The 24,847-nt window shown below is 43.6% G+C and overlaps 1 protein-coding gene across 6 annotated transcripts in view; it reads left to right on the top strand.

Annotated features, from left to right (window-relative positions):
* The window catches only part of SYT1 (synaptotagmin 1), an 834,437-nt gene that overhangs the window by 634,230 nt on the left and 175,360 nt on the right, over positions 1 to 24,847 (top strand). For all 6 annotated transcript variants that reach the window (XM_077473911.1, XM_077473912.1, XM_077473913.1 and 3 more), the window contains one exon: positions 16,654 to 16,821. In XM_077473911.1, the coding sequence (XP_077330037.1) occupies positions 16,654 to 16,821 (168 nt within the window). The remainder of the gene's footprint in view (positions 1 to 16,653; positions 16,822 to 24,847) is intronic.

The following is a 24,847-nucleotide window of genomic DNA, read 5'->3' as shown; positions in this document are numbered from 1 at the left end:
AAAAGTTTGAGTGTCCTCTCCTTACACTGAATTAAGTTTGCATTTCATTCTAGTTATAAACCCATCTAGACAACAAACTTATTTTAATACAAATAGGCCAGAACAAAGGTAGTTAAGTTGGGGAACGAACAATGTTTCCTACGATCGATTACTGTGCCCATGAATATGAAAGTTGCCATTTTAAACTGTACAACAGTAAAGAAAAACACATGGGGTAGCATGCAAGTATCAAATGATTGGAACACATAACAAGTACTTACTTTTTAGAAGCAGTTCCCTGATCTTTATGTACTGATCGTGCTCCCTCAATTTGAGGTCTGACCATTGTTTCATCAGTTGATCCTGATCATCGTACCCCAAAATTCCTGTGCAGACTCTTCACAACTTTAGTCATGATCTTGGCCTTTCTCAGATTTGGGTTTGGGTAAGGTCCATGCTTCCCATCATAGTCGGCCCTCGTCAAGATGTCCACATCTCTATAAAGGACATATTTGAGGCCTTAAATCTCCTCCGGGATTGGGATGTTTGTGGCTCCGGCCTTCCGTCATTGCTGCTCTCCTCCGCATGCACCTGTTGTCTCTCCATCATGTGCTCTCCCACTGCGCTGAAAAAGAAGGGGCAGGGAATATACTTGAAAGAACATCAGGGCCAGACAGAGTTTCACACATGCGCAGTGTATATAAAGCGGAACATGCGTGCATCGTAAGTATGATCTGTGAATGGAGGACAGAGTAACAGAAGCGACAATCATTATAACGAAGGTACAATTTTAACTTGGTGCATCAGTGGCCTATACTGCGTATAGATTGGGCCTATATTGGGTCAAGATTAAGAGAGTTCCGCTTGATATTAGGGTTTGTCTTGTGTTGTGTCTTGCAAAGGCTTTGCAAATTTCACCAGTTTCTCCAGGGTTGCCTTCCTCTTTATTTTGTTATGACCCAGAATAAATGGCTATTTCTTTTTTAGAAATACTTGGCTATGTGTTTTATTTCAAAAAGGACAGTTTGCTTGTGAGTAGGCAGGTACATTTAGAAAATGCAAGGTCAAATTATCAAGGGACACCAACCAACCTCCTTGAGGTTAAAAAATACAAGATAATGGTGTTGTGGTGACTTGACAGACAAAACGAGAAATAATATTATGGAGAGCACTAGAAAAAAAATGCAGATCTTAAAATTATAAACGTTATTATGGAGATCTGACGAAAAACAAAATTAATATTATTCATGAGATATAATAAAGAAATCAGTTTGTGAGAACTGTGTGTGAAAAAGAGCAGCAAAACAATTTCCTTCCTCTAGCATTGTAAAGAAGAAGCGAATGTGTTGCATTAAACTATTATATATATTATATATATGTATATATATATATATACTCTGCATTTAGCATAGACTATATATTCAGTGTTTACTCAATATTCAGTCAGTGCAGGCAGTGTATGTGTGTGTGTATATATATATATATATATATATATATATATATATATATATATATATATGTATATGTATATATACAGTCTCATGTGTGTATACATACTCTGCATCAAGTGTAGCCTATATTTACAGTGCATTCTGTGGTATACTGTTTCTAATACACTTCAGGTGGTGTATTATATATATATATATATATATATATATATATATATATATATATATATATGTGTGTACAGTCACGTGTATATGTGTATATACACAGTATCTAATACAGTGTGTATAGTTTCTACTACATTTCTGGTGGTGTACACTGTATATAATACAGTGCAGCTGTTGTACAGTTGTTAATACGGTGCAGGGGGTGTACACATTGGGGGTTATTTATGAAAGGCAAATCCACTTTGTACTGCAAGTGCAGTTGGAAGTGCAGTCACTCTAAATCTAAGGGGTAGATCTGAAATGAGTGGAAGCTCTGCTGATTTTATCATCCAATCATGTGCAAGCTAAAATGCTGTTTTTTATTTTCCTTGCCCCCTCGGATCTACAGCGACTTTACTTTCAAGTGCACTTGCAGTGCAAAGTGGATTTTGCTTTAGTAAATAACCCCCATTGCCCAATACAATGTGTACAGTTTCTACTTCACTTCTGGTGGTGTACACAGTACACAATACAGTGCAGCCATAGTAAAGTGTCTACTACTTTTCTGGTGGTGTACACAGTATCAGTTTCTACTACACTTCTGGTGGTGTACACAATAAAGTGCAGCTGTAGTACAGTTTCTAATAAAGTGCAGGCGGTGTACACAGTATCACAGTGTACAATTTCTACTACACTTCTGGTGGTGTACACAGTACATAATGCAGTGCAGCTTTATTACAGTTTGTAATACAGTGCAGGTGGTGTACACAGTATCTAATACAGTGTGCACAGTTTCTACTACACTTCTGGTGGTGTATACAGTATACAATACAGTGCAGCCGTTATACAGTTCCTAATACAATGCATGTGGTGTATACATTATCTAATACAACGTAAACACCACAATACGGTGCAGCCGTAGTACAGTTTCTAATACTTTTCTGGTGGTGTACACAGTATCTAATACAGTGTGTACAGTTTCTACTACACTTCCTTTGGTGTACACAGTACACAATACAGTACAGCTGTAGTACAGTTTCTAATAGAGTGCATGCAGTGTACACAGTATCTAATACAGTGTGTACAGTTTCTACTACACTTCTGGTGGTGTAAACGGTATCTAATACAGTGTAGTGTGGTGTTGCAAAACAAAAAATGCATCATGTCTGGAAGGCCACCAAGGAGAGGCAGATGCTCACAGGACACTAAAAGAGGGCAAGCAGCCTCTGTGTCTGCAGTCAACAGTGGTGGTCATGGGCATGGTGCATCCCATGCAGGTGGCCATGGGGCATGCTTGTCCTTTATTTCTGCTGCTGACCATGTTATTGAGCCAGAACATGCAGAAGAGTTGGTGGAGTGGATAACAAAGCCGTCCTCATCCTCCTCATCCTCTGTCAACCAGGCTCCGAGTGGTTTGCCTTCCAACGCAGCTGTCAAAGTGGTCTATTCCATTGGCTCCTTGTCCACAGCCACTCCTTCCATAGCCCCACCATCATGCACGAAGGAGTGCCCAGAATTATTCGACCATAATGGGTACATGCTGCTGAAAGATGCGCAGTGATTTGAAGGCTCTGATCTTGGTTTCCAGGTTGAGGAAGGGAGCAACGTGAGCCTAGATAGAGGGGGTGCCCAAGAAGGACAAGAAACTGGCAGCCATGTTCCTCCAGCTGCAGCATACTGTCAAGTTTTCTACAGTGACGAGGAGGGAGGGATGATGGGGTCACTGACTGTAATTGTGTGAGAAGAGAGGAGGAGGCACAACTCCAATAAGGCAGTATGTCCTCTAGGGAGCAGCTTAAGGTCAGCACCCTATTGCATCACACCACAGAGCTCTGCAGGTTCAGGGCACTGCTGACTCCCTGCTGACTTTTAAAAGTTCCTTGGTGTGTGCTTTTTTCGACACGTGTGCAGCAGATTGCACCATTGCTATTTGCAACCTATGTCTGAAGCGGATCAAGCGTGGCCAGAACAGCAGCCACTTGGGCACCATATGCTTAACCAGACATATGATGACCTGCCATGCAGTCCATTGGCAACAGCACTTGAAAGACCCACATCAAAGAAAAAGGCGGACTTCTCCTTGCTCCTCATCTGGGATGTCCAACCCTACTATACCTCCAGTCCTCCCAAAAACTGGAATGAAGGTATAGCAATAGGTGTCCCAAGTACTTGCAGCCAATCTGCTAGCAGTACACAACCATCTGATTTTAGCAGGTAAATTTCCCTACCCAGTGGCTGTACTGTAAAAAGAAATTTAGTCCCAACCATCCACATGCTCAGCTTCTAAATGCTAGCTTGGCCAAACTGCTAGCACTGCAACTGCTGCCTATTCAGCTGACTCTGCCCCCTTTTGTGAATTTGTGGAATGTTCTGTACCTCAGTGGGAGGTACCAAAAGGCCATTTCTTTTCACTGAAGGCCATTCCGGTGATCTACTGGCATGTGGAAGGCAATGTTTTGGCCTCATTGGACAGGACAGTCAGCAGTAAGGTTCATATAACCGCTGACTCATGGTCCAGCAGGCATTACCTTTCCTTTCCCGTGCACTGGGTAACTCTGCTGCCAGCTGGGAAGGATGCAGGACAGGGTTCAGTGTTGTTGGAGCTTGTTCCAGAACCACAACTCAAAAATGCTAGTGGTGATTTTGCCACAGCTCTCTGCTCCACCCCCTCTTCTGCAGATTTGTCCTCTGAACCAGCGCTGCTCTGTAAGCGTTCAAGGGGCTACGCAAGCAGTCAGGCTAAAAGATGCCATGAGATGCGTGAGTTGGTCTGCCTAGGGGACAGGACTGGGGCAGAGATTCTGTCAGTTCTGCAGGGGCAGGCTCAGAATTGGTTGATGCCATGCCAGCTTCAGCCAGGAATGGTTGTATACGAAAATGGCACCAACCACCTCTCCGCCCTCCGACAAGGACATTTGACCCATGTTCCATGTTTGGTACACATCCTGAATTTGGTGGTACAGCTGTTCTTGAGCAGGTACCCAGGCTTACATGATCTCCTGACGCAGGCCAAAAAAGTTTGTGTTAATTTCCGCTGGTCATACAATACCAGTGCTCGGCTGGGTGACATTAAAAGGGAATCCAACCTTCCCACCGGTCGCCTCATTTATGACATGCCCTCCAGGTGGAACTAAACGCTGGTAATGCTGCAGCGGCTGCACACATAGCAAAGGGCCATCAATGAGTACCTGTGCGAGTATGGCACCAGGACAGGGTCAGGGGAGCTTGGGTTATTTTTGTCACGCCAGTAGCTACTGATCAAGGATGCATGAACTGTCCTGTCAACATTTAAGGAGGCCACAAGAATAGTGAGAGGTGACAATGCATGCATCAGTGACACTGTCCCTATAGTCTTCCTGTTGGAAAACATGATTTGTGGAATCATGGACAGGGCACTTTAGGGAGAACAGCGGGAGGAAGAGGAGGACTTCCTTACCTCTCAAGGCCCTCTTTATTCAGATAGCATTCCTGCGGGCCCACCAAACACACAGGAAGAAGAGGAGGAGGAAGATTGTGTCAGCATGGATGTAGAGGATAACACTCAGCAGCAGTCTTCAAGGGATGGTTTACAGTCCCCAGAAACCCAAGAAGTTGTACGTGGCTGGGAGGAGGTAGTTACAGATCATATGATTCTTAGTGACCCAGAGGACTCGGAATCAAATGCCTCTGCAAATTTACCGTGCATTGCCTCCCTGATTCTGCAAAGCCTGCAAAAGTGCCCTAGGATTCGTGGTATCAAGGAGAAGGATCATTATTGGCTGGCAACCCTTCTTGATCCACGTTACAAGTAGGGATGAGCTTCGAGTTCGAGTCGAACTCATGTTCTACTCGAACATTGCCTGTTCGCCTGTTCAGCGAACAGTGAACAATTTGGGCTGTTCGCAGCAAATTCGAAAAGCCGGAACATCCTATACAAGTCTATGGGAGAAATCTAAAGTGCTAATTTTAAAGGGTAATATGCAGGTTACTGTCCTAAAAAGTGTTTGGGGACCCGGGTCCTGCCCCAGGGGACATGGATCAATGCAAAAAAAAGTTTTAAAAACGGCCGTTTTTTCAGGAGCAGTGATTTTAATAATGATTAAAGTGAAACAATAAAAGTGTAATATTCCTTTAAATTTCGTAGCTGGGGGGTATCTATAGTATGCCTGTGAAGGGGCGCATGTTTCTGCTGCTTAGAACTGTCCCTGCACAAAGTGTCATTTGTGCAGGAAAAAAAGTCTTTTAAAATCACTTGCGGCTATTGTCGGGTCCCGTAATACAGAGAACACTCAATGAGTGTTCTCTGCATTAGCCGACAATTCATTCATTTATTGATAAAAAAAACCGTACCAGGCCACATACCCTCAACATTGGGAGGATGCTCCCGATGATGCCCCGCCCTCCTAATATAAGAAACGTCAGCGCTGGGCTTTCTGCAGTGTCTCCGCAGTGGAGACAGAAGAAGGATGTATGGACAGCGCTGGACTGAGAGATCCCCCGTCGCTGGATATGATCATCCATCGCTGGACCCCGGAGACCCGTCGCTGGATAGCAAGAGTGGATTAGCACCGCTGGAATTTTTTTTTATTTTTTTTATTTTTAATAAAGGAATTTTTCAAAAGTGTGTTTGTCTTATTTAACCATTTTGACACTTTCTTTGTGAAATGGTAGGGGTACTTTTGTACCCCCTTACCATTTCAAACAGGGGGGGGGGGCGGGATCTGGGGGTCCCCTTGTTAAAGGGGGCTTCCAGATTCTGATAAGCCCCCCGCCCGCAGACCCTCACAACCAACGGCCAGGGTTGTGAGGATGAGGCCCTTGTCTTCATCAACATGGGGACAAGGTGCTTTGAGGGGTCACAGACCCCCAAAGCATCCTCCCAATGTTGAGGGTATGTGGCCTGGTACGGTTCAGGAGGGAGGGGGGGCCGCTCTCTCGTCCCCCCTCTTTTCCTGCGGCCTGCCAGGTTGCGTGCTCGGATAAAGGGTCTGGTATGGATTTTTAGGGGGACCCCCACGTCAATTTTTTTTTAATTTGATGCGGGGTTCCCCTTAATATCCATATCAGACCTGAAGGGTCTGGTTATGGATATTTAGGGGGACCCCCACGTCAATATTTTTTAAATTTGACACAGGGTTCCCCTTAATATCCATGTCAGACCTGAAGGGCCTGGTAATTGAATTTAGGGGAACCCCCACGCTTTTTTTTTTTTTTTTTTTTTATCAATGAATGAATGAATTGTCGGCTAATGCAGAGAACACTCATTGAGTGTTCTCTGTATTACGGGACCCGATAAAAGCCGCAAGTGATTTTAAAATACTTCTTTTCCTGCACAAATGACACTTTGTGCAGGGACAGTTCTAAGCAGCAGAAACATGCGCCCCTTCACAGGCATACTATAGATACCCCCCAGCTACGAAATTTAAAGGAATATTGCACTTTTATTGTTTCACTTTAATCATTATTAAAATCACTGCTCCTGAAAAAACTGCAGTTTTTAAAACTTTTTTTTTGCATTGATCCATGTCCCCTGGGGCAGGACCCGGGTCCCCAAACACTTTTTAGGACAGTAACCTGCATATTACCCTTTAAAATTAACACTTTAGATTGTGAACGTTCGAGTCCCATAGACTTTAATAGGGTTCTAAAGTTCACACGAAGTTTAGGTCTGTTCGCAGGTTCTGGTGCGAACCGAACAGGGGGGTGTTCGGCTCATCCCTAGTTACAAGGGTAAGGTTGCAGAACTCATCCTTCCTTCACAGAGGGAGCAGAGGATGAAACATCTTCAGGAGGCCTTGAAGAAAGGTTTGTGCAATGCATTTCCAAACCCTGGGAGGTTATAATTTCCTGGTGCTGGACAATATGTTGCTGAGGCTTCATACAGTCAGAGGAAGAGCAGTGAAGGTGGCAGGTTGACCAATGCCTTTAAGTTGTAGGAGGAGCCTGAGAGGGCTATTTAAGGCTTCTCCTCTGTCAGGGCCAGTGTGGTTAGGGTTTCTGAGTGGAAGCACGTTTTTTCAGAGCGGCGGTCGGCCCTCCCTCCCCATCATCATCATCCCTGGGTCCACTGGCTGGTGGAGGCCACCCTGCCGTCACCCCCCTTTTCCTCCACGTGTTCCAGCAGGGAGGGGGGTGGCGGCCGTCGGCAGTTGCTTATCCCGACAGTCCATCCATCTACTTCCCCCCTTCACCATCACGGCTCTAGCTGGCTGGCGTGATACCCGCCCCCTTCTCCTGGTGCTCATGCTGGGGGGAGAGGGGGGGCGTCCTTCCTTTGATGTTCCGCCTCACATTCGGGGGGGGTTTGTTCGCCTACTCCCCTTGCATTTAGCTCCACGAGGGAGCCACCCGCCTGGGGATCGCCCGCCAGCTCCGCTCTCCATGCATCGTTCCCACAGGGAGCCGCACGCCTGGTGGGTCTCGATAGGGGGAGAGGGGGGTTGGCTGGCTCCGCCCGCCGATTCTCCTGGTGAGGGGAGGTGGAGATAGTCGGCCGCCGCCGGCTCCCCCTCTCGCAGGAATGGAGCACCTGCCGTTTCTCCTCATAGAGGGGGAGGTAATCGGACGCAGGGTGCCCTGCGATTCTCCTAGCGGGGGGGAGGTAATCGGCCGCGCCGGCTCCCCCTCCCCCCCCCTACTTGCGCAGGGTACCCGCCGATTCCCCTCGCTTTAGGCGTTTTCGTCCGGCTGCAGATATGTATGTAGGTTATTTCAATCATGTCATTTTTTCTCTTTGATACCATCCCTTGTGTTGAGCCGCTAGATCCTCTCTCCCCTTGTTCATGGGGCGGCGGGGGAGGGGGTGATCCGCGGGGCGGCCGCCGATTCTCCTGGTGAGGGGTAGTGGAGGTAGTCGGCTGCCGCCGGCTCCCCTTCTCCCCTCGCGGGTATGGAGCGCCCGCCGTTTCTGCTCGTGGGGGGGAGGGGGAGGTGATCGGCTGCGCCGGCTTCCCCTCCCCCCTCACATATACAGGGTAACCACCGATTCTCCTGGCGGGGGGGAGGGGAAGGTATTCGGCCGCGCCGGCTCCCCCTCCCCCCCTCACATATGCAGGGTCAAGAGTGTAGATAAGTGAGGTGACACTGAGAGCGCCATATGGGTGAGGTACAAAGGTTGTAAGAAGCTGCACACTTCTATAGTGAGGAGGACTAAATCTGGCAACGCACTGATCCAATTTTTACAATATGTGTTATTGCAATAAGAAGCCCATTCATTTTCAGTGGGCTGTAATGCACCAAGGATGCACATCTGTGTGCTGACGTTGGTGTGTTATTCAAAATGTGTACACACTGCAGTACACATGTTGCTGGCATTTGCATTGGCGTGCAGTAAGGTATATGAATGAATGAAATACTTGTATCTCTGGACTCGTGTCCACGTGTGTGTTTGTGTGTGTGTGTGTGTGTGTGTGTGTGTGTGCTCCCAAGCCCCGTCCTGTGTGTCCATAAGACACACAGAATGGGGCACAACCCTGCCTCTGCTCCCTCTTCAGTTTATGGCGGGTGTTTTGATAGGTCATGCGACGCAAAGCATCAAAACGGTTACACAGGTGCGTTATTAATGTGTTCTTGCTGCATTTTCAATACATTTCATTGGGTCCCCTCCTGAGCTCCACATGGTGGGTCTCTTCCCCCCTCCTGAGCTCCTCGTGGTTGGTCCCCCCCCCCTCCTGAGCTCCACCTGGTGGGCACCCCCCCTATGCTCCATATGGTGGGTTTCCTCCCCCCACCCGCCTGAGCTCCACGTGGCGGGTCTCCCCACCCGCCTGAGCTCCACGCGGCGGGCCTCCCCACCCGCCTGAGCTCCACGCGGCGGGTCTCCCCACCCGCCTGAGCTCCACGTGGCGTGTCCCCCCCCCGCCTGAGCTCCACGTGACATTTCTGTCACAGCGCTCAGTCTAGAATTTCTGTCTCTGCGTTTCTGTCCAGCATTTCTGTCGCAGCGTTCTGTCTCAGCGTTGCTGTCTCAAGTGTTCTGTCCTGCATTTCCATCACAACGTTTCTGTGCGGCTTTTCTGTCACAGCGTTCTGTGCGGCTTTTCCGTCACAGCGTTCTGTGCGGCTTTTCCGTCACAGCGTTCTGTGCAGCATTTCCGTCACTACGTTCTGTGCTGCATTTCCGTCACTACGTTCTGTGCTGCATTTCCATCACGGAGTGCGGTGCAGCATTATTGTCACGGCGTGCTGTGCAGCATTACTGTCATAGCGGTCTGTCCAGTTTTTCAGTCATAGCGTTTCTGTCCAGCATGTCTGGCATAGCGTTTCTGCCCCGGTTTGTCTGTCGTAGCTTTCTGCCCCAGGACTGCTGTCGTAGCTTTCTGCCCCAGGACTGCTGTCATAGCGTTCTGCCCCTGGACTGCTGTCATAGCGTTCTGACCCTGGACTGCTGTCATAGCATGCTGCCCCTGGACTGCGGTGGCGTTCTGGACCAGGATTTCTTTCATGGCGTTCTGAACCAGGATTTCTGTCATGGCATTTCTGATCCAGGATTTCCATCATGGCGTTCTGAACCAGGATTTCCGTCATGGCGTTCTGAACCAGGGTTTCCGTCATGGCGTTCTGAACCAGGATTTCTGTCTTTGCATTCAGTCTCAGCGTGTTTTCGGGCTTTGCATTTCTGGCCAGGATTCTGCTGTTGCGTCACTGTCGCAGTTTTTCTGTTATAGCATTTCTGGCATTTCATTTATGCCTCAGCGTTTCAGTTTTGGTTGTTGCTGTCATTGCGTTTTGCCTCTGTTTCTGTCACTACGTTTCTGCTTCAGCGTTTAGTTTCAGCGTTTTCTGTCATGGTGTTTTTTCATCATGGCATGTTGTGTTTCTGTCTCAGCGTTTTCTGTCTCAGCGTTTTCTGTCTCAGCGTTTTCTGTCTCAGCGTTTCTGTCTTTGTGTTGCTGCCAGCATGCCTGTCATGGTATTTCAGACTTGGTATTCAGTCTCAGAGTTTCTCAGAGGGGCATTGTTCACTCATGGCATACTCTGGTAGTCGTTCGTCCTTGTTGATTATCATGTTCCATCGTGTCTGTGTCATGTTTGTACCTGGGTCAGGTAGCTAGGGCTCACACGTCAGGATCTGTCACGTCTATGGATCCATACGGGCTGAGGTTTTCGTTTATTAATTGATTGTTGTCCTCAATCTTCTCGCCCGTATACCATACGTCATACGTTGCATGTTCATTCACCACATCTATACGACTACCCACCACGGCCTGTGGGTACACTAGGCCTGAGTTTTCAGGTAATTGCCTGTCTCTGCACTGCAGGTTACTCGGGCTTACTTACCACTTACATGTTGGGTGGGGGGGGGGGGGGTCCGTCCGTCAGGTTCTTTTAAGGACAGTGGTCTTGACTTTTCTGCTCATGTTTCATTCTTAAGTTAGGCAGCGGGTATTGTTGTTCTCATGTCTGGTTGTCTGTCATTTCTCTAGTTTGTGTGTCAGGTTGGGCCGTCTTGGCATCCATACCGATATCATCCATGCTTGCTATCACTTCCTTCAGCCCGGCCGTTGTTGGGGGCTAGTTGATTGGTGCTGATGTCTTTTCACCACTGGGCTCACCCTTAGGTCAGAAGCAGTCAATAATTTTTTCCTTCAGTTGATGTCCTGTTGTGTTGAGGCCCTGGTTACTGCCCAGGGATGTATAGTCTCTCTCAGGGCGTTTGTTAAGCCACGTCCCCGTGACAGTCCTTGGGGGCTAGGTTGGGCAGATGTCGCAATGGTTTTGGATTCCGCTCTTGGCTCTGATCTTGTTTGAACTTATTGCCTGGAGTTCCACTTAGGGACATCAGTCCAGTCGTCTTTTCCAATCCCCAGCTTGTTCCAAGTAGGGGGGGCTTGGGTATGTCTATTATGCCATGGGGACCATTTCCCCAGGAGGGAGTTTGGCCCTCCTTGGTTCAGGTTTCTGTCCCAGCTGTTGGGTTCAGGCTGTAGCATGACCTGATCGTATCCGTTGGGACCTGGGTCCTGCGTCCAGTTTGATTTCTCCAGGTTGACAGTATTATTGCCATGGTGCATGGGCCTTATCCGCTTACTCCATCACATCCATCAGGTTTCCAGCTTTTCGCACTCCTGCTAGTGGTCTTTTTGCCACTCACCCTCTTGGGGGGGGGTATGTCTCTGGGCTATTTCATTGGTGTTCATTGGGGTAGTTCGTCATCTTTTGCAGGGGTTTCCTTGGGCCAGGCCTTGTTCCTTTCCCCTCGTGTATCCTCTCATTTCACAAGCAGTTAATGCTCGGGTCTGGGTGTCACGGGCATCCGGCTCAATTCAATCTTTCAGGGGATGTTCAGTTGGGTTTAGGGTAGTGTCACAGGTTCAATAGGGGGTTTCCTTCTCATCGTCAAGTCAGGAGTCGGTGTGTTTTGCCATTGCGAACCCTTTCCGGTTACTTGCTGGATACGTACTGCTGCCGTCCGGGAGCACACCTTTATCCTTGATGGTTCATTACCTTCCCTTCTTCACCTAAATTTTGTGTCTTTTTGCCCTCTTCTCAGGCATACTGACCAGCTAGGCCAAGGCACACCTCAGGCCTTGGTTCTTAGGAGTATCGCATTTCCCGCTTGAAGACTCTGACTACAAGTTGAAGGCTGGCCGCAGGCCAGCCTGTATTTGTAGGAGGAGCCTGAGAGGGCTATTTAAGCCTCCTCCTCTGTCAGGGCCAGTGTCATTAGGGTTTCTGAGTTCCCACCCACCCGTTCCCCAGTTTCATACATTCTCATAGTATTTTGTTCTTATTCTTACATTCGGGGTATGCCCTCTTCTCAGGCATACTGACCAGCTAGGCCAAGGCACACCTCAGGCCTTGGTTCTTAGGAGTATCGCATTTCCCGCTTGAAGACTCTGACTACAAACAATATTTCAGTCCTCAGTGCCAAGGTCTGATTGGTTCAAACAACCATTACCAGCATCTGCATTACATGGTGCAATAATATCTAGGGGCCAGTGCAGACTTGGAGACCTTTCCAACAGTGCATCCACTGGGTTACTGGGTCTTGAGGATAGACCAGTGGCCAGAACTAGCTCAATATGCAATTGAGCTACTGGCCTGTCCTGCATCCAGCGTGCTTTCAGAATGCACATTCAGTGCTGCTGGAGGGTTTGTAATGGATCAAAGAGTGTGCCTGTCCACAGACTCCATTGATAGGATCACATTCATAAAAATGAATCAGTCTTGGATCAGCAGCTATCAAGCACCTGATCCTGATGTAACTGATTACATTTTCTATGGATGTGGGATCCCTTGAAGACTGCCTATGCTGACTATCCTATTCCTCCTTAATCTTGATGATGCTACCAACAATATTTTTGGTTTAGGGCACCACCACCACCACCCAAGGACAATTTTTCTGCCCCAGTTTAACAGGGGCATGTAATTAAAAATGTTGATATAATATTTTACAGAAGGGCCCGTTCATACGCACAATAAGAGTAACTGTGAGGGCTTACAGTGTTCTGGCACCTCCAACACCAAGGCCCAATTTTCTGCAGAGTATATAGGACAGGCTATACAGTATATATACTGCTGTTCAGAGTATATAGTGCCTGGGGGAACCCATGCAATTTTTTATTTTTATTTTGGTGCAGGGTTCCCCTTAATATCCATAGCAGACTTGAAGGGCCTGGTATGGATTTTGAGGGTGACATCCACGCCATTTTTTTATCTAAATTGCCAGGATCCGACAATACATTACAGCGGCGAGCAGTTTTTTCCTTTCGAAATGTCATTTTACTGTGGTACTGTTATAAACATGGGAAAGATGCATTACTTTACAGGCATACTAAGGACACCCCCCCCCCCCCGGCATGATATTTAACCACTTCAATACCAGCCACTTTCATCCCTTTCCTGCCTAAGCCATTTTTAGCTGTTAGCTCTGTCACTGATGACAATTATGCAGTCATGCTACACTGTACCCAAACTAATTTTTTATAATTTTGTTCCCACAAATAGAGCTTTCTTTTGATGGTATTTGTTCACTGCTGGGGTTTTTATTTTTTACGCAACAAATAAAAAAAGACAGAAAATATAGAAAAAACATTTTTCTTTGTTTCAGTTATAAAATTCTGTAAATACTGTAAGTAAGTTTTCTCCTTCAATGATGAGCACTTGGGCACTGATGAGGTGGCACCAATGAGGTGGCACTGATGGGTACTGATAGACACTGATGGGCACTTATAGGTGGCACTGGTATGTAGCACTGATGGGCACTCATAGGCCACACTGGGGGGCACTGATAGGTAGCACTGATGGGCATGGAAAGGCTGCACTGATGGGTACTTATGGGTGGCACTGATAGGTGACACGAATGGGCACTGATGGACACTGATGGGCACTTATATGTGGCACTGGTATGTAGCACTGATGGGCACTCATAGGCCACACTGGGGGGCACTGATAGGTAGCACTGATGGGCACTGAAAGGCTTCACTGATGGGTACTTATGGGTGGCACTGATAGGTGGCATGAATGGGCACTGATGGACACTGATGGGTAGCACTGATGGACACTGATGAGTGGCACTACTGGGCATCACTGATCTGGCAGGCATTCATAATGGATATTGACTGGCACCATTTCTGGGCACTGATTGGCATATATTGGGCACACTGTGGCCTCCCTGGTTTCCATGGGGGACATACTTGGCCATCCCCATGTTGGGGACTTCCCTGGTGGTTCAGTGCAGAGACCCCCCCTGTCAGGAGAGCCACCAATCGGCTCCTCCTCTACTCGATAAATGGCTCTTCCTGTTTACATCATGATCAGCCATAATTGGATATGACTGATCACGTGGTAAAGAGCCTCCATCAGAGGCTCTTTGCCGAGATCGGTGTTTTGATACACCGCATCACTGATCGCAGTGTTGCGTGCCCCCACAGGCGTGCGCTGGCAGTTATCCTGCTGGACGTCATATGACACCCAGTCTGGATAACTGAATCACCACCCAGCCGTCATTCTGCTATAGGCCGAGCGGGAAGTTGTTAAAAGTATATTTAATTTTTATCGTTTCATTTTAAGCATTCACTGCTACTGAAAAAGTTGCCATTTTTAAAACTTTTTGTTGCATTCATACATGTCCCCTGGGGCAGGACCCGGGTCCCCAAACACTTTTTATGGCAATAACTTGCATATAAGCCTTTAAAAGTAACACTTTTGGTTTTTCAAATTCCTGTCACATAGACTTTAACGGTATTCGCTTGTTGCAACAAATTTTTTGCCTGTTCGCATGTTCTGCTGCAAACCGAGCAGCGGTAAATATAACATGGTATTTTTCTTCCCTTGTTTGTGCTGTGAAAAGTTCAAAAGTACTCCTTCATATATAGAATACCAAAATGCTGGCTCTTATTGTTTACGCTAGCATTTGTTTTTTCTAGAATAATTACACGCAAGAAAGAACAGCACTTGTACAAATGTCTAAATCCTGCTCTGCATTTGGCAAAGTGTGCCTGTTCATGCAAAGGAAGGGTGGAGGGGGCTTATGAAAGCTCATCTCACATTTGTGTGTTCCAATACATTGAACATATCTTATGTACTGTATGTGTAACTTTATGCATAATATATGTATATATGTATATATATGCAGTGATTTACACAATTTTCTATGAGCTGAACTTTCAAGAATGTACCTGCTAAGGCACATGAGGCAGAAACTGAATTCATCTATCTGACCCACACTGAACTTACACACCACGAGTTCAGTTCATTTATTTTTTATGTGCCATAACAGTTCTGGCTGTGTGAATTGGGCTTTAAATTTAGGAGCTGGATTGGCGTGAATCGTGTACTAGGCAGGATAGCAGCATGTACATGTGCCTGCTGCTGTATATTTAATAATATTTTTATGTTTCAAGTTGATCAGTCATCCAATTTTCATTTTTATTTAACACTTTTCAGGGACAGTTACAAAGAATTTAAATTTTATATGAATCTTTCTGTTCATAATAATATAGGGTACAGTACAGTATATATTCCAATGTTAAATGATCTTCTGAAACATACAGTAGAATAAACCTGCAGTATCATGGCAGTTATCAAAAATAGGAGGTTATTACAGAATTTCATATTAATATTGAATGAACAAACTGTTGTACTAAGACTAAACTAGTAGCATTCAATATATACTTCAATCTACTTAATTCATTCATAATATACTTCATTCTACTGTTAAATGGTAAAACATAGCGTCAGGCAAACGTTATATCATTTTAGATAGGGTAGCAAAGCTACAACTGTCTATGTCCCAGTCAAACTGCACCTGAACTTTTGATTAGTGAAAGACAGAACAAAATGTTTGGTGAGGAGTCTGAGGACAAGAACCTCCCCAGCAATGATACAGACCGCAATAAAATGTTTACACTGCTTTTTGTGTTTCCACTGTGGAAATTTTGTCTCATTTCCTTTCCAGCTGTTGGGTGTATAATGGCCCTTCTGATGACACAGACAACATTTAAAAGACATGAGAACTTCAATGCTGATTTTACTCTATCCATACCTAAAACCAAACTTTTGGTTTTAGTTATATTTTAAAGTTACATTTTTTTTAAAGAACGTTAACTGTAAAAATAGTTGTTACTTTAGTAGATATCTAAGTTAAAATTCAGCTTTATAATTGCGCTAAACCTCTCCCAAAGCACCACTCCCCAGCATTTATTTTTCTTTTCTTTATACATACCTTTTCATTTGATGTTTTTGTTCTGATCACTTGATGCACAGGAGTCCTACATTTCTGTCTTTCATTGATGAGCTGCAGAGAAGAGTACTCGCTCAGTGCTTCTTAAAGATCAGCCCCCCCCCCCCCCATTGGGACATGTCTTTGATGCCTTGGGCTCACTAGAAGTGGGTTAAAGAGGACTGGCACTGGACCATGAAAAGGATTCGAAGAGAAGCACTGGTGTATGATGAGTTTGATTATTTTTTTCTTTTATATTGAAGTAGAGAAGCTATTACAACTGGAATTAAGTTTTTATCCTGTATATATCACAAATGTTAAGGGATGCAATATTTTCAAATGTATTCTTAGCATTGAATTGAAATCATATATAATATTATGTGCATTGCTATATATGACATAACTGAATCTGATCTTTCTTTTTTGATTTATTTTTAGCTGATGGTTGGAATAATTCAAGCTGCTGAGCTGCCCGCTTTAGATATGGGGGGTACATCTGATCCTTATGTGAAGTTGTTTCTTCTGCCAGATAAAAAGAAGAAATTTGAAACTAAGGTTCACAGGAAGACTCTCAACCCTGTTTTCAATGAACAGTTCACCTTTAAGGTATTTAAACTTTGTTTCTATATGGACTGGATTGTAAAATAAAAGAAATACAAAAATCAATGATAATGTGAAACTATAACAATGTCATCAAAGAATCAATGTTATGTCACATTATAGGGGTCAGGACAGTAAAACAAAATGACTAAGGGCCGGTTCACACAGCGAGGCGAGGCGAGGCGACACGGCTCGCCTCGCCTCGCTCCCGCAAGTCGCCCCCGTTCTGTACAATGGAACCGTTCTGAGACGGAGCGACTCGAGTCGCTCCGACTCAGAAAAAAGGTTCCTGTACTACTTCTGGGCGACTTCGGGGGCGACTTGCATTGACTTCTATACAGAAGTCCTCTGCAAGTCGCCGCTGAGGTCCCCGCAGGTCGCGGCGAGGCAAGTCGGAGACGCCTCGCCGCGCCTCGCTGTGTGAACCGGCCCTAATTGTATTGTATGCATGTGTGTCTTTGATTTTGTAAATAAGCCTAGAAGTTTCCTCTTTTAAGCTAACCAACACAAGAAGTGTAAGCTGAAGTCTATATACTTTGTAAAGTTTCATTATACTGACAGTTGCAGTTGAAAAACATCTTACAAATGTAATTAAAACTTTTTGTGATATGTTAATAAAACAGTTATAAACCTTCAGTTACTCCCTAAGTCGTTAACCATTACATAGGAAGTCCACTCAGTAATATAGTCATAGGACATACCCCTGTTATTTATTAAATTGCATCTATATCTTTAAAAATAATGTTCTGTGTGTTTATTCCCCAAGCTGCCAGCTGCCAGGTACAAATGTAGAAATCTTCACTAGCATTGCTGAGTTTGCCTGTTCTTGCTGGAAATGCATAGTAGATTAGGCTTGAATCAGCTCTGTTTCCAAGATTCACTAGATGATCCCAAGCTCTGCTCTTGAATAAGCCATGCTTTCACTTTGAATAATATACTGCATACACAACATTAGCTTTTTCAATGAAAGTCCAAGTGTAGCTAAAAAAAAAAAAAAGAAAAAGAAAAAAAGTTGTAAGTTGGGTACCCCAAGGCTCTGTCCTGGGACCATGTCTGTGTAACTTGAACATACATGATATGAAGGTTGGAATAAATAGTTTAATCTTAGTGTTTGCTGACAACAACAATTGAGTACTGTCCATGATACTTTTTTAGCTAAAGAGCTATAGACTGGAGGGGACAGTCACAGAGGGTGTTATAAAACTGTTGGATAATGAATAAGTAAATCCATATCTAAATGCAGGTGTTATGCTGACAATACAAAGCTAACTAGGGTAATAATGCCACAACAGGATATAGCAACCTCATAGGAAGACCTTAATAAAATAAAGGGTGGGTAACTACATGGCAAATGAGGTTTACAATTGATAAATGTAAAGTAATGTACTATGTAACTATAAATATGAATGCAAGTTACAGGCTACGGTAAGAACCTCTGGGGGAATCTATGGTAGAAAAGGATCTGGGGGTCCTAGTAGATCACAGGCACAGCAATAGCATGCAATGCCAAGCTGCAGCAAGCAAAGCTAGCAGGCTATTAGCATGCATTAAAAACGGTATTTACTCAAGTGATAATAACCCTACCACTTTGTAAGACTCTGGTTCGACTGTATCTTGAGTATGCCATCCAGTTCTGGTCTCCAGTCCTCAGGAAGGATGTGCTGGAACTAGAGAGAGCACAAAGAAAACTGATAGAGGCTAACTGTTAACAGATAACTGGAGAACCTCAGTTACAAGGAACGCCTACATACATTGAATGTATTCTCCCTGGAAAATAGACAAGAGGAGATATGATTGCCATATACAAATATCTAAATGGTGATGCTAGCATAGGGGGAAAAATATTCAATCTCAGATAATTACACCTGGCTATTCACAAACTGTGCGGGGGGTTCTTTACTGTTAGAGCAATAAAGATGTGGAACTCCCTTCCGCAATTAGGGGTGCCTGCAGAGAGTGTTCAAAAAACTCTTCAATGGGCATCTTACAGAGATACAGTATGGAAAATGGTATATACAGAAACACATACACAATCATACACCCACAGAGGTTGAATTGGATAGACTGATGTCTTTTCTCATCCTTACCAACTGTGTAACTATGTATGTAACAGAAACATCAGCACAAGGGGAATAATATATAGTCAGTAGAATGTGTATCTTGTGCTGATTTAACTTCTCTGATAAATGTTAATGAATTAAACAGGAACTAAAAAGGGAAGATGGGCAAATGATTGATAAGTCTGCCCCCTCCATTATTAGATTCTGTTTCATTCATACAAGCTGTAGAATGGCTTCTATGAATAGCAGAGCTGGGAAGGAAAGGCAGCCAAAGTCATGCTTTATTAATGAGAGCTTGTGACAGCCCATTAGTTATATTACCCCCCACTGCACCAGAGAATCACAGTGGTGAGGGTTGAGGGGCGAGGGATGAATCCTACTGACTGTAAGTTATGTCCCTTGTTCTGATGTTTATTTTTTTTTATTTTAGCTATACTTAGGCTTTAAGCTGCGCAATGAAATCTGATGATGTACAAAGTGATGTTGCCTATAGCAAGCTATCAGATTATAATCCCCTTTACTCATATCAGGTGTTATGCTGCACGTTAACATGCTTTGCCTTAAGGCAGCTTATTCATTTGAAAAAGGGTATCTAACACACCATAAAAAGGCGCATGTATCATTTCTGGCACTTTATTGCACCAAACGCATGAATATGAATTGGCCCAATTTGCTTCCCTATGCATTTTGCTCTTTGCACAATTGTATAAGCCCAGTTGTTTGAATGGCTATTGAGTACAGAATACGTATTAAAGCATAACTTCTGATTAAACAAAAACTGCAAGTCATAGATACGTAGAGTAAATAGAAAATGGCTTTTTAAGTGCACCATGACCATGCAAAAAGAAGTTCCATTTAATGTAGTATCTAACGATGTAGCTCACAAACAATAGTTGCATACATCCCTGTACAGAAGATGCTTATGGACATTTTACCTCAACTGAAGTTCTCCTTTAAATTGCATTTTAATTGCACCCCCAACACAAAGGTGTTAGCTTTTATTCAGGGATTTGAAATCAGATCAGCTTAAAATGACGACATGCTTTTTATTGATCAAACCACAGATGTTACTTTATCATTATTTATGTATGCTGTACCACTGTAAAGCAAGTCTGTGTGGGGAAACTTCTAAGCTGTCAGAACATACCCCTTACATTAACATTTTTCCCTTAAGCCCTGCTCACAGCCTAAACGGTAAATGTACACTTTTATGAAGATGCTTTTATTTATAAAGTGAAGAATAGCAACAGGGTTGCTGTTATCAAATTATATATAACAGAGTAAGGGAATCCACAGTTAGCCTGATAAAATAAACAATGTGACTGTGTCAAACGTTACTGTAATCTGCGTGTAAAGGCATAATAGGCAATCTGTATGCATTATCACACAAATATATTTTTTATCATGTTGGAATATTCTTTTGCAATGGATGTGCTAAGCAAACATTTGTGTTTCTGTGGAAAAAGGATGTGATTCATTTGAGGTTATGGGTCATTTGAGGTCAGATTTGCCCCTGACCATCATTCTTGGTGAGTCATTTGGCCCCCACCCTTAAGTATGCAGTTCATTTTAAAAAAAAGTGAGGATTAAACTTTAAAAATGACCTTATGAGGTCCTTAAACATTGTCGGTGTTCAGATGACTGAATAGCATGAATAAGACTAGAGATCTATGTTGTATAGTCCATTTGAAAATGCCTTCCAATGAGGATTTTAGTGGTTTACCACTTTGTTTCCTGTTGCTGGCCGACCTAATAAGATATTGCCCTATCTACATGTGTACTCTAGGCAGGTGATGCACAAGGATCGTTTGCCGTTCTAGGAAGCTGTATATATGACTAAAGTTGCTTGACGTATGTAATAGACTTTTGAAGGTTAGCATTTTCCAATATATAATCATAAGAATAACAAGTCATATAAAAAGCAGCCAAACAAATCACTGGATGCAGTAGATTACACTGGAATATTTTCACTAAAGAAACTGCAACTATAAAATACAATTTAAATACTTTAAAAAAATATACAGTGAAGTACATGCTACAAAATTTCAAATCCACTTAAAGGTTATTTTGATTATTTAGATCTGTTTTGCGGGGCAGCATAGGTTATAAATAATATTAAGCATTATACACATTGTAAAGTTAATTAAATAAGAATTTTCTAACCAGGCAATACCCAAGAGCTCATCATCTGATTGGATGAGCTGTTTTCAGCCTCTTAAAACATACAATGAAATCACATCCCATCTGTCAGTGCAAATTGTGCAAGTGCCTTTTAATCTCAATCTGTCCTCCTATGTTTCAGCACAAATGGCTGCCAATTACTATTTTATCCAATTTGTAAGTAAAAACTGACTTCATTCAGGCACAATTGCAATAAAATCTGCTTTAAACACTAGCAATCACATTTTGAGATTATTAATCATAGTGTAATATAGGATACAGAGGTATAGGTGCTACTCCATCCATTTCAAAAGCAACAGTTACTTAAAAACTGGTAAACTTTTAAAGTTTAAAATGCTAATAACTATTTTCAGCAGCATTTTACTTGTGTGTATATATAGGAATATCTCACATTGCAGTGACAAAGAATGACAAGTAGGAGGACAATAAGAAACACAAGCAGCAGTGATTGTTGGAGGGACCAATTGTGATTACTTGTGCACCTTGTGATTTTTCTCTAAATCTAAAGATCTAGGATAACATGTTTTTAAATAAAGTATGGTAAAGAATGTTTCACACAGATAAGGCAAATCGTTAAGGTATCAGGAGTATATGATGTATCTATACTTTCTGCCAGTTTTAGATGCTATTGACCCAAAAAGAAATTGTAACAAGACATCTTTAAAAACTTTTAGGAGACAAAGTGATCTTGTTGCAGGATAGTAATCCCATCCTAATGAACATTCAATCAAGGCTTTTGAAAAAAAAAATCTTTTAATACATCAGGCATATACAGCCCTGCCATCCTTCATTGCAGCTAAGATTTTTATTTCTCTGTTTCAGTTCTTTTGTTCTTTTTTGCCGCTTGTGTTGCTTATAATTGTACAGTTCTAATAACAACAACAATTAGCAAGCAAATAAGGTTTTGGGATACTTTTTTTTTATTTAAATCATTACCAGGACAGTGCATACAATTAGTGAAAAGTGTCCTGTGTGCTGGTGGCTGCTATGTTCATTGAAATATTCAGTCCTCAACCCCCCGCGGGACCCGCAACCGTACTCACGGGGGTCCCGACCAGCACGCATGCGCACCGCCGGCAGCCCGCAATCGATGGCACGGCAGCATTCTTAAAGGGATGTACCTGTATGCCCATATGCCTGTCCGTGCCATTCTGCCGACGTACATCATTGTGCGCCGGTCGGGAAGTGGTTAAACTCACTGTGGAACCTAAGGAGTTAATCCTCTGCATTGTGTAAAAAGGCTGTTTGATATGTTTTCTCTGACCTCCCCTTTTGTTACAGTCCTCAATCACTCTCCTGACAGTACCGAGCCTTTGGAGTTACTCATGTGCTCAGTTTGGTGTGTGTTGCTAGAGAGATTTTTTTTCTTGGGAGGATGCATGAGATTAGCACAGGGCCAATCAGCACTGTCCAGACAGAGGGTCAAGGCTCCTGCAACCTCATAGAACAGTCAGAGTAGAATGAAAACTCCTTATACAAGCTTTAATCACACACTGATAGAAGTAGCAAGATTACCTTTTCTCATCAGCAGTATATAAAGTAGCATTTAGCAGTTTATATTTACTAAAATAAATGCATTTCAGTGTTTTGTGCACTGTGTGACATCTGTTTTTGTCTCTTGGGTGAAGCTTGATATGTTACTTAACAAGCAACAAGTGATACTGCATCCTGGTGAATCATACCCAAAATATAGGAATCATATACACTGACGTAGGATGTAGGTGCCCTAGTATAGGACTATGGATACTCTCCTGGGTGTATAATATATTGAATTATAGTAAAAGGACATGTTCCCTGAGTTTTATGCATATAGACAAGAACTGTGGATAAGTCATAGATTTCTTTGCCAAACATTACCAAAGTTTATAATAATACCGTATGTATGTGTTCTGTGTATATATTTTTTTTTGTATAGTACACATGGGCTTATATGAACCCAGCAAAGCTTGCCTTGTCAGGCAGCTTTTATGAAGAAATAAATCTTTTCTTTATAAAACATAGAAAATATATCCCCTGGTTTAAGAACTGTTGGCATCTATGTAGTTTTAATATCCTTCTAGGTCAACTATGGTTCAATGGATCGATAAATCAAAGATATAGCCAAATAATAAGAGCAAAGGCTAAAATCACAGAGTGTCTATACACTTTATAAAATGTAATATGTATTACAAAAACCCAATATACTGGAACTCTGTGATAGCAATACATATGGTATGGCATCACTGGGTTTGATTTCCTAAAGGCAAGTTAATTTTCCCCAGAGATTAGCAAATAAGGTGAAGCTCTGCATTTAATCATATACAAGCAAAAATTATGTTTCTGTTCTTTTCAATGCACGTGATTAAGTATTCTTCACAAAGTGACATTTCACCTCTTTCAATAAGCTCTGGGGAAAATGATCTTGCAAAGTGCAGCTTCCCTGGCAAAGTGAACAGCCTATTTGCCTTTAGTGAATCAGTTGCACTGCATAAATTAAACTATGTCTGATGAAATATAATCATGTTATGTAGTATATTTGCACATTTAGCCACACTCTGTTTTTGGGCCCGTGGACTGTTACCCCAGTTTCAAATCTCTGATAAAAACATTTGAAATGCCAATTCATTTTAACTTGGGTGGGGCCCACTACAATATTAAAGTTATTCTCAATGGAAATCAGTGCTTAGGATAAAGTATTAAAGCGTTTGTTAACCCAAAAAAAAAAAACGTGTTCCATTAAAGCATGTTCTACGGCACAGTGCTTGTGCTGTGTAATTTGGCCCCCTGTATACTCTAAAAAACCTGGCTGATCCTGCCTGGCTATACCCTCCCCTCTGCAAATTTACCACAATAATAATGGCTGCTGAGCCCTGACACCATTGTCAGTTTGCGTGATTCTGTTATCTGCAGCCGGGATGTCTCTCCTGTGTCTGTGTCAACTCTGTGCTCCTCCCCCTCCCCTCCCTGATCACACCAGTGAACCCCCCCGGCCCCGCCCCTGCTGCTCTCATATCTGCTATTAAATTGTCTTATTCCCTCTGTACCATAATGCCACATGTCCCTGTGCCTGTCTAATGTAAAAAATCTGCCGAACTGTACCTGTATAAGCTCCAATCTGGGCACTCAGCTGATTGTTACTGCTCTCTCTCTCTCTCTCTCTCTCCTCTCCCTCTCCCCCCCAACTGATGTCAGTGGGAGGACTCATCCCCACCCACTGCAGCTGTGAGCCAGAGAGAGAAGAGAGGAGAGGAATCAGCTGAACGCCCAGAGTGGAGCTTATATCGGTATAGATCGGCAGATTTTTTACAATACACAGGCACAGGGACACATGTTATTATGGTACAGAGGGTATATGATTATTTAGTAGAAATGGGTTAACAACCATTTAAAAAAATATTTTTTTTAACTCAAATAGCACAGCTCACACATACTTGTAATGCCGCATACACACGACCAGACTTTCTGGCAGACTAGGTCTGACAGAATCAGTCCATCGGACAATCCGATCGTGTGTGGGCTAATCCGTTCATTTTTCATTAAAAAAATCAGACGGACCTAGAAAAATAACATGTTTCAAATCTGTCCGACTGACTCAATTCCTATCGGGAAAACCATTCGTCTGTATGCTGGTCTGATGGACCAAATATGACGCAAAGGAAGCTATTGGCTACTGGCTATCGAACTTCCTTTTTTTGGACTGTCTTACGTCATCACATTCAAAACGAACTGAATTTCGAACGGACTTAGTCCGTTCGTGTGTCGCCAAGTCCATTCGTTTGGAAAGTCAGTCGGAACTCCGTCGGACCTAGTCT

This window comes from Lithobates pipiens, unplaced genomic scaffold (genome assembly GCF_037356315.1).
Source record: "Lithobates pipiens isolate NorthernLeopardFrog02 unplaced genomic scaffold, aLitPip1_a1.2 Scaffold_8, whole genome shotgun sequence".
Taxonomy (NCBI): domain Eukaryota; kingdom Metazoa; phylum Chordata; class Amphibia; order Anura; family Ranidae; genus Lithobates; species Lithobates pipiens.
The sequence above is the reverse complement of the archived record's forward strand: the minus strand, read 5'-3'. Positions and strand labels throughout refer to the sequence as shown.